This window comes from Branchiostoma floridae, chromosome 4 (genome assembly GCF_000003815.2).
Source record: "Branchiostoma floridae strain S238N-H82 chromosome 4, Bfl_VNyyK, whole genome shotgun sequence".
Taxonomy (NCBI): domain Eukaryota; kingdom Metazoa; phylum Chordata; class Leptocardii; order Amphioxiformes; family Branchiostomatidae; genus Branchiostoma; species Branchiostoma floridae.
Window position 1 is genome coordinate 31923431 of NC_049982.1, and position 9689 is coordinate 31933119.

Genomic DNA, 9689 nt, shown 5'->3' on the forward strand with positions numbered 1-9689 from the left:
GACCCTTTGACCTCACCCTTTTACACAACATCATGGCTGCCGACGTGCACCACATTTCTCTCCGAGTCTCCAACGCCCGGCGCCTTCTCAAAGACCTCGTGGACAGGTTCCACTTCTCATCTTTCGCGGAAAGGGTGGAGAAAGGGGTAAAGCAGTTTGCCGTGCGAAGCGGCTCGGCCATCTTTGTCGTAAACGAGAGAACAGCCGGTGAAAACGGAGAGTTGTCACAAGCCGGCTTACGCAACCATGAGTCTGGTGTTATAGCGAGAAGGAACGGTTTTTCGGCGAATTGTCATCACTTGTACGACTATTCGGATTTAGACACGCACGTGGACTCTGTGTGTAATGTCGCGTTCGAGGTTGAAGATGTGGATAGCTCGTTGGAGCGCGTGGTCAGAGCGGGAGGGCGCGTTTTAACAGACATCAAGGTCACTGAAGACGAGAAAGGCTCGGTAACACACGCCGTGGTGCAGTCACCCATAGGAAACGTGGTCCACACCTTGTTAGACAAGAAGTTGTATAAGGGCCTGTTTTTGCCTGGGTTCGAGGCTAGCGGAGCTTCGAGGATGACGAAGTCAACTGGAAGACTGTCCCACTTCGATCATGTAACGTACGCCTGTCCCATGAGCTCGTCACCCCCCATTTTAGAGTGGTATGAGCGATGTTTGGGGCTGAAGAGATTTCTTGTGAACAGGTAAAAACGGTTTGTTCACCTGTCAATGATAACAACATTTCTATGATGAGAAAATCGATTACATGTGAAATTGCGTTTCTACTTGACGTTATATGTAATCATATATTTTTTTTAAATATTTTGTATTTTAAATATTATTTGATATTTTGTTATTTTATGATCCATGTGACTCATATCTGTAGTGTTAGAACTAAAGTAATTCATTCAAAAGAAAAGGATAAGTTTTTATACAACCACTCCAGTGGATGTCCCTGTAGTTAAACTGGAAGTGATGCTAGCAGCCTCACAGTTGAACTACTCTGAGATCTCTATTGCATATCAATTCTCAGCTAGGATCTAAAAACTCTCTCAAAGGAGATTTCTCTAGTGTCACTGACGAAAAACAACAGATGTTGTTTGAAACGTCTGACCGTTTCCAAAATGATATCCAGTTGCTTGAGTAACTGCTTTTTGGCGTACTTCAAATATTTGATATGCATTATTGATTTCAGAAAAATCAAGCATAGTATCTATACTTCAGTCTGCGTTGTTTCTTCGTCTCAGGTATTCTATCCTCTCTTAATTCCTTGATTCATTCATTCACTCATTCATTCCCAGAGATGAGTCTGAGGACCAGGGGTTCATCGTCCAAGGTGCAGATGTGGGCATGAGGCTGAAGGCGTTTGAGTACTGGAAGTGTGCTAAGGAGGGGCTGAGAATGCCGGGGTCAAGTCCAGACGTCAAACCAAAAGTCAAGTTCGTCATCGCAGAACCACTCCCTGGACAAGGTGAGATATCAGTGACAGAACAAGAGAAGACACACCATGTATGGCTCATGCTACATATGATGTACAGTTGGCCTTGGTCTATTCTTATGTCTAAAGGGAGAAAGATTAGAATTACCTCAAATCACACTAGGAGGTAGACTGGATGTAGGCATGGGTGCTGGATAGGGGTGGGTACTGCCACTACTGGTACAGAAAATTCAGGTCCAGTTCAGGTTCAGAGGGTCAGGCCCAGGTCCGGACCTGAACCTTATTCAGTATGTGAAAACTTGTGAATGAAGGATATTTGCAATGATGGTCCATTTTACTGCAAAGAAATCTTTTTGATGGAGTATTTAACTCTCACTGGTGTTTTAAAATCCTACAAGGCTACCTTGTGGTGACCGCGTGGCGCAGTGGTAGCATGTTCTGATTTGCACCGAGAGGTTACGGGTTCGAATCCGCCTGCCGTGCCACCGATCTTGTGCCCTTGGGAAAGGCGCACTTTACACGACTTTCCTCACTTTACTCAGGTGAAAAATGAGTCGTCCCTCGGATAGGACGTTAAATGGAGGTCCCGTGTATGGGGACAGTCACACCCCATGCACGTTAAAGAACCCCCACACGTGCGATGGTGCGGTGTGGATGGAGCAAACCATTCTGTCTGGAGTTGGTGATTCACTACAAATCACCCGGGCGGAGGCCTGGCGAACCTTGGTGTCGTATCAGCCATACGGTGATTAACATCATTCACCATGCCCTGGAGAGGAGATAGGTGCCGCCAGGGGACTAAAATGCCTATTGATACAGCACAACATGTTGTGCTGCCCCTACGGCTGATTAATCAGCCTACGGCCTACGGCTGATTAAAAGGCTATGGGACGAACGAACGAACGAAGGCTACCTGCCTCTGTACGATTGACTGTGAGCCTTGGTAGAAATGACTATAAAGTATAAACTCTACTTTGTTCTTGTACTTATTTTCTTCGACCTGCAAGCCCCAAAACTTGTGCATAGCTGATCAAGTAATCTGATCATTTTCTGATAGGTCCAACATCTGGTCCAACTAATTTTTTCAGGTCTGGACTTTCTGGACTGGTCCAATAAGAAAAAAGTTTTTTTCCCTAATGCTGGATGCTTAGGCCACACCAATTTAATTTCTTGGTTCACGGATTCGCTTCGCTCCTATTTTTTGGAAAAAAATAAATAAATAAAAATTACCACTCAGCAAATTTTCACCATAAATGAAACCATTTGCCAGCTTTCTGGTGTAGCAAACATAAAAACTGACACTACTTTTGTAATTTTCAATGAACAGGTGCTGTTACTGTACAGTAATAGTCTTTTGTACTTTTTTCAAGCTGAAAACTTTTTATTCTTTATGTTTTGGATTAGCCCTTACCTTTACCCCAACCATTTTACAATTTTTATTTTTATTTTTATTTCGCCCTCTCGCTCCATATTTTTTATGAAAAAATCCGTGAACCAAGAAATTAAATTGGTGTGGCCTTAGATGTATGTTAAAGTTTTCACAAATCGCTACCTCAAATATGCGGCAAACACTGTAACCCACTATGCTATTGCATATGGGTTCGCTAGGATGACTGGGAAAAATTGTGTATTGAATAAGCCCTATGTTGCAGAGCTTTTGTTCACAATGAATATGGGTCAGAGTTACAATGCAGAGTTGCGGTGTCGTGTTTGGCCTAATTGGTAGAGCATTTGGCTCGGAATCTAGAGGTCCAGAGTTTGATACCCACCGTGCCCCTGATGTTGTGCCCTTGGGAAGGGCTACCTGACTTTGGTCGGGGAGGTAAAAGAAAAGACCACCTTTACCTTCGGTCTGTACTGTGTATGTGGTTAGTTAAGTTCCTAACTTGAGTGCAGTGCCAGTTTGTCCCTGTCTATATAAATGCAAATAGAAAAAAATGCACAGTATTAAAAAAGCTGTCTACTATTTCCACCCTCCAGGCCCCAACCAAGTGGAGACATTCCTGGAACAGCACGGGGGCCCAGGTATCCAACACATCGGCCTCCACACACCTGACATCATCTCCTCCACCAGACAGCTGCGAGCAGCACACGTACAGCTGCTCAAGCCACCTGATACCTACTACAGTGAGGTACGTCATTGTCTGTATTCAGCTTGGTGCCCCAATGTCTTTATTTACAGCTATAGGGGTGGGTACAAGTACAGAAAATTCAGGTCCAGTTCAGGTCCAGAGGATAAGGTTCAGGTTTGGACCTGAACATGATTCAGTATGTGAAACTTGTGACTGGGCAATACCCAAAACAATGGTCCATTTTGCAACAAAGAAATCTGTTTTGTGGAGTATTCGACTCCCACTGGCATTTTGAAATTCTACAAGGCTAACTGCTTCTGTGCTATTGACTGAAAAGCTTGGTAGAAATGACCATAGACTCTACTCTACTTTGCTCTTGTTATTTGCTCACGACCTGTAAGCCTCGAAACATGTAAATGCCTTATCATATAATCTGTTAATTTACTAGTTACTAGTGATATCAATATTTATATACATGTAGTTGTTGATGAGTTTATAGAATGTGGTGATACGGTCTTTTCGGAAAGAAGACGCCACTGCAGATTGTACAGCATACATGTATGTATCAGTTATTCAATACAAAACCATTTGCACTTCCTCCCCCCTCTCTACCCAGATTGGTAAGCTGTCGGAGATTAACCAGGTGGGACAGTGTCTAACAGCCCTGAGGGAGAACGGTGTTCTTCTGGATGCGGAGGCTGATGCTACAGACAACGATACTCGGAACAACAACCAAAGGTACGTAGACAAAAGTTAGACATTCAGGTAATAAGATAATTAAGGGTTAATGACCCACCTGTTCCTCGGTGTATATGGTGTCATAACGCCTGGGCCTTTGCTATAACCACCGAATAAAATCACAGAGTGAGTGAATCAAAATTACTGTCACACTATATTATACAAACGCTGTTTTAGATTAGTCTTAGAAACCATCTCAATGTCAGCATGTGTATATTTTATTACGAAATTTGTATCTATATGCCTGTATTTATCCCGATAAATTTCATAAAAGAAAATTACCAATTTTATCAAACAAAACTGGTACATGACATCCCAATTTCATGTTCACCCATATGATAATTTCTACCTTCCCTCAGATACTTGATGCAGGTATTCACCAAGCCCATCTTCGATGAAGACACCTTCTTCCTGGAGATTATCCAGAGATGCGGGGCCACAGGGTTCGGTGCAGGGAACATCACGGCTCTCTGGAGATCAGTTCAAGCTTATTTAGATCAGAGAGAGCAGCTAGATAATAGTAAAAACAAGTTATCACAATGACGATGTTAGTTTGCCATCTTCTATGGCAACCAGGAATTGAATGATTAAATTAGGTTCTGTACTGTAAAAGCAGAAATAATGAGGGCAAAGTTTGTTGATATTTATCACAGTTCACTCAGGTCTTCTCTGCTTTCATTTGAGGAAACTGCCTTCATTGTAGTGAAGATTATGTTGTCTATGAAGATGTGAACAGTATTAAAGTTGCCCGTGCATCTGCAACAGATGCTTAGGTGCGGCGGCATGGCACCCATCTCCATTTCTGTAGCCCTTATTAGGCCACACATTTGTGAAAAGCTAGTGCACTGGTAGTGATGTGTGCTTAGAAAAAAATATAACTCCCATACTCTTCCTCATTAGTGCTGAGTGCTATACAGAAAAAGTAGCATGTACTGTTTTTTTGTCTTTGGTATGACTTGGCCGGGATCAAACTCGCGATCTACCGAACGCAAGCAAACATTCTACCCACTCGGCCATTGCACCGGTAATATTGTACCTAATCAAAGAAAAGTATTGTATGGATGTACTGTAAGTAAAGTATTGTATTGCTTGCTTTAAACATATAATTTTGCATGTAGTATAAGAAAGATAAGGTATATATTTTTTGTCATTATTTGTTAAGCTCCTGTTTGTATATTATGAAGTCTTTATTTGTTGCAAAAGATTGCATGAAGTAGTCTTTGTCAAATATTACTTGCACATTGGAGCTTATTTGTAGTCGAGTATATTGTTTTTGAAGACATATCAAGTGCGGAGTATTGGCATATTTGTATAAAAATAAATGTTTGACTTTAAAGTAGTAATATGAAAAAGAGTTTTGACATTTCTAGATGAAATTCATTGTGATAACTGAGATTGTTCAAAGGAATATTTGATGTTCAATACAAGGAATTCTCGGGCATGATTCTTTTTGTACTTATAGTAATAGTATAAATAGCATTTAGAAGTGTTCCATTTTTGCACATGGGTGATTTTGGAACTAACTGTCTATTGTTGCATAGGGAGGGAAATGGCTGAAATATGCTGTACTTGCTCTCAAGCAAATGTCGGCTTTTTTAGTTAAATATAGAATATCAACCTAAAACCCAACAAAGGAGACAGAGAAGTTGTCTTTCAATACATGTAAAATTCTCCAATAGCCAAACCCTTCAACTTAGAGGGTTTTTCCAACACCATACTAGGCAATCATTGAAAAGGTATATCAAAGACAATGTACATGCAAGTTAGTCAAAACAGTGCAATTTGCATCTTGAACAAATAAAGATTACATGTTAATGATTTCATACTAAGGAAATAATAATTAAAACAAAACGGCTAATCTCTTGATTGCCCCCCCCCCCCCAACTCTATTCATAAATACCAAACCTATTATGGTTTGCATTCCTCTATTGCAAAGAGAAAGTAAGTGTACCTTAACAGTTTACGCATTAACATTATACTCACAGCTATCAAAGAATACCTATGAGTTGCTGTGTCTGGCTTCTTACTACTAGTAAGTGCATAAACAGATGATACTACATGATTTGCACGATAAGGTCTTTCACATGTCAAGACAGTTGAGTAACAGGTTTCTACATGCACCTGAAAAAGTACCCTGGGAGCCAGACAGGACCAGGTAGCTAGCGAGTTAGCTAGCGAGTTTTGTTCGGGGAGTCAAGGCAGTCAGCCCGCCGATCTCACATTAGCACTCCGGTGGAGTTTACGCCGGAAGGAGTTATCGCTACCCTATAAGGGCAGGTGGACCTAATTGGGCTTAAACTCCCCGGGACGCTAATAGGAGCTCGGCAGACCAGACTGTCTTGGGCCACCGAATAAACTGTCCTAGCTGCCCGACCCAGATGGCCCCCATGGTACTGAAAAAGACACGGGTTCAAACAAAAGTACCCTAAGTGAATTTCAAAGAAATCACTTTGATATAAAAGCGACTGTGATGAGTGTTGGCATATGTTCCAACATACAGAATCCAGACACTTTCTGCTTCACACACGTACAAGTTCTGCACTGGATAACATCATCTGGTGTCAACAAGCAAATGGTTCCTCTTCCATTAACATCTCATACATTACTTACATGAATTCTGATACTTTTGGTATATTAGTGTCTGCTCTTATCAAAACAGTGACACATGCATGGCCATCTAGCGCTTGAAATCCCTGCATGTACCCAACATGCTCGAGGGACATGGTTTCTGGATTAAGGCACATAACTTCTGCACTTCCACAGCCTCCATAGATGTGAACCTTCCCGCCACACACGGTCATCCCACATCTGGGAACAAGATCACCTGTATTGGCTACAACACTCCAGCAACCCCCGTTTTCACCAGGCTTGTATTGGAGCATCTTTGAAGGTATCCCAGCCACATAGATGGCTCCATTGACAACAGCCGCAGTGATGTCTGCAGCTCTTTCTGGCATGTTGCTCTGCGGTTCCCACTTGGAGTCTCCAGGGCTAAGACGGTACACTGTAGATGTATCTTGCTTCTCTGCATTACGTCCACCCATCACATAGATGCTGCCGTTAACCACTGCTACAGCATGCTTATACCTCGGCTGAGGGAGTGGAACTCCATCGGTCCACTTGTTCTTGCTTCGGTCATAGACTTCTACAACCGCAAAAGCAGATTTGAGGCCACTAGTAATAGCATCTGGGTCCTTTATACCACCAATCGCATACAATCTACCCTGTACCACTGCCAGCTTGTGGTCGTGCCGGTGAAGTTTCATTGAAGCAAGTTGGGACCATAGGTTGAGTTCTAGCTGATACATCCACACTTCCCTACTTCCAGTAACACCAGCAGACAGAATGATGTCACTTGTGCCTAATACAGCCACTGCAAATCCCTGGTCAAAATAATACTTCATTCTGGTCATAGGAACCCAACCTGAATGAAAAGGTGCCGTTGAACAAGCCATCACACTGAAGATTGTGGACCCTCCTATCACCACTACTGCCTCCCTCACACCACTGTCACAGCGGGGACGGGTACGGGGTGACTGGACCTCTCCTGGGAACAGCTGGTACTTGAGAGTTTCTGTCACTATATCCTGGCAAGACTTGCGTACGGCCTCATTGGTCTGTACATTCTCCAAGAAGTACATTTTGTCCATGAAGGGGAACCTGACCAGTTCCATCAGCTCTCTCATCTCCTTCTGCCTGTTGCCGATGTTGTGAGTGATCCATGTCATCACTGCCTTGTACACGGTTTCTTCGGAGGCACTGAGGTCATCTGATGAGATGAGTGTGATGAGCTGGTCCTTTGTTAGATCGAGAAACTTGGCTGTTTTGCTGACTGCAGTGAACTCCTTCATGACGTAGGACAGCGCCCTCTTGTACAGCTCAGGGGACAGCAAACGGCCCATGTACACCATGTCCAAACAGGTTTGGACAGTCAGATGCTCAGATATGAACTTTGCACAGGCATCAAACACAGGACGGACCTGGAGGAAGCTGGCCCCTTCAAGTAGTTTCACAGCATTGCCTTCTGTGATGGTGACTTTTGAAGTGTACGCGTAGTCAACAATAAGCTGCAGTGTATCCGGGCCAACTCCACTGATGTCCACCTTATGTGCCTTGCTTTCACGATGACCATAACAGAACATTCCGTGAAAATATCCACTGCAAGCAGAGAGGACGGGCCTGTGGCAGGGAATCTCTTTTCCAGAAACACACAGGACGACGTCTACCAGTAGACTCTCGGACCGTAGTTCCTGCAGGCCATGGAGGAGGGAGGCTGCGTGTGGGTTGTGGCAGAAGTCAAATGATGTCTGTGATCTCTGTCCTGCTGCCATTGTGCCCTGATCCTGCAAAATTACAAGAGAACATTTGACCAGTGTAAATTTAGCTGACTAGCTAGGTAATTCACAAGAGTAGTTTTCATTCACTTGAGTTTGGACAAATCTTACGTATGCTGATATAATTTATTTCCCTTGAAAAACAGCATTTTTACAACAGCCTCCCCCTCGGACATGTCGACAAGCTTGGAAAAGAGGACTCTCCCAACATGACTCCAAACGCAATCAATATCATGTTTGGATTGAATGAATGAATGAATGAATGAATGGAACCTTTATTTATACTGGTAATGCCCTGTCCGCCATTGGCCGTTCTTCCCGGAGGACCAGTTGAGGGGAGGGGTCACGGTAAAAATAAATAAACATATAGAAAATTAATACAAAATAACTATTTACAGTGAATACTTTACAATCATAACATCAAACTCGTCATTTTTGTTTTTTCACATTTTCTTTGACCTTGGAATATTCTATGACATCAGTATAAGTTTTCCGATATTTGTTTTTGCAATCCACGGCATATAACTTATATACTTTCTTTGAAGATGTTTTGCACGATTTACAGTGTGGTTGGAGATGGACGAAAATTGATGTGCGCATCATCCCATAACCAAATTAACATGACCTAACCAATAAGATTTCATAAATTAGGCCACAGCAAGTAAATTTTATGGATGACATCCTCTGCAGACTGCAAAAATAGTGCGATAGGGCGGAAAAAAAACAAGATGGGTGAAAAAAAACAAGATGGCTACATATTAAAAAATAGGCACCATAAAGTTGTGATGAATGTTGTAACAGAATTAAAGGGACAAAACATGTTATCAGAGCCAACAAGGCATTCATTCCTGTATTCAAGACATGTTCTGGTGTGGTAAAAGTGACACTAGTGTGGTAGACTGGCATCACCAACAAAGTTGGTAACCATACTCATGGCTTCCATATTGGTCTCACTTTTACAACTATCCAATAAGTTTCATTTCTGCAACTGCAGTCCTGGGTACCTCGCAAGTGTCACTTCTACAAGTACAATTATTAGGCTACAATACAACATATTTGCTCCCTGCAGAAGAAAAAATTTCTTGTTTTTTTTTCTGAAATCAGGCGAAAATTAATG

General features: G+C 42.5%; 2 protein-coding genes across 2 annotated transcripts; one reads left to right on the top strand and one right to left on the bottom strand.

Annotated features, from left to right (window-relative positions):
- The first annotated feature begins 1 nt into the window (after position 1).
- Positions 2–5686, top strand: LOC118414864 (4-hydroxyphenylpyruvate dioxygenase-like protein). Its single transcript, XM_035819137.1, has 5 exons — positions 2–694; positions 1292–1461; positions 3409–3560; positions 4117–4238; positions 4598–5686. Exons 1-5 carry the CDS (start codon positions 33–35, stop codon positions 4779–4781), a joined length of 1290 nt encoding a protein of 429 aa, XP_035675030.1. The 5' UTR covers positions 2–32; the 3' UTR covers positions 4782–5686.
- A 913-nt stretch (positions 5687–6599) lies between these two features.
- Positions 6600–8569, bottom strand: LOC118413786 (kelch-like protein 24). The gene is made up of 2 exons (XM_035817318.1): positions 6994–8569; positions 6600–6631 (listed from the first exon to the last, which is right to left on the bottom strand). Exons 1-2 carry the CDS (start codon positions 8567–8569, stop codon positions 6600–6602), a joined length of 1608 nt encoding a protein of 535 aa, XP_035673211.1.
- Positions 8570–9689: the final 1120 nt, after the last annotated feature.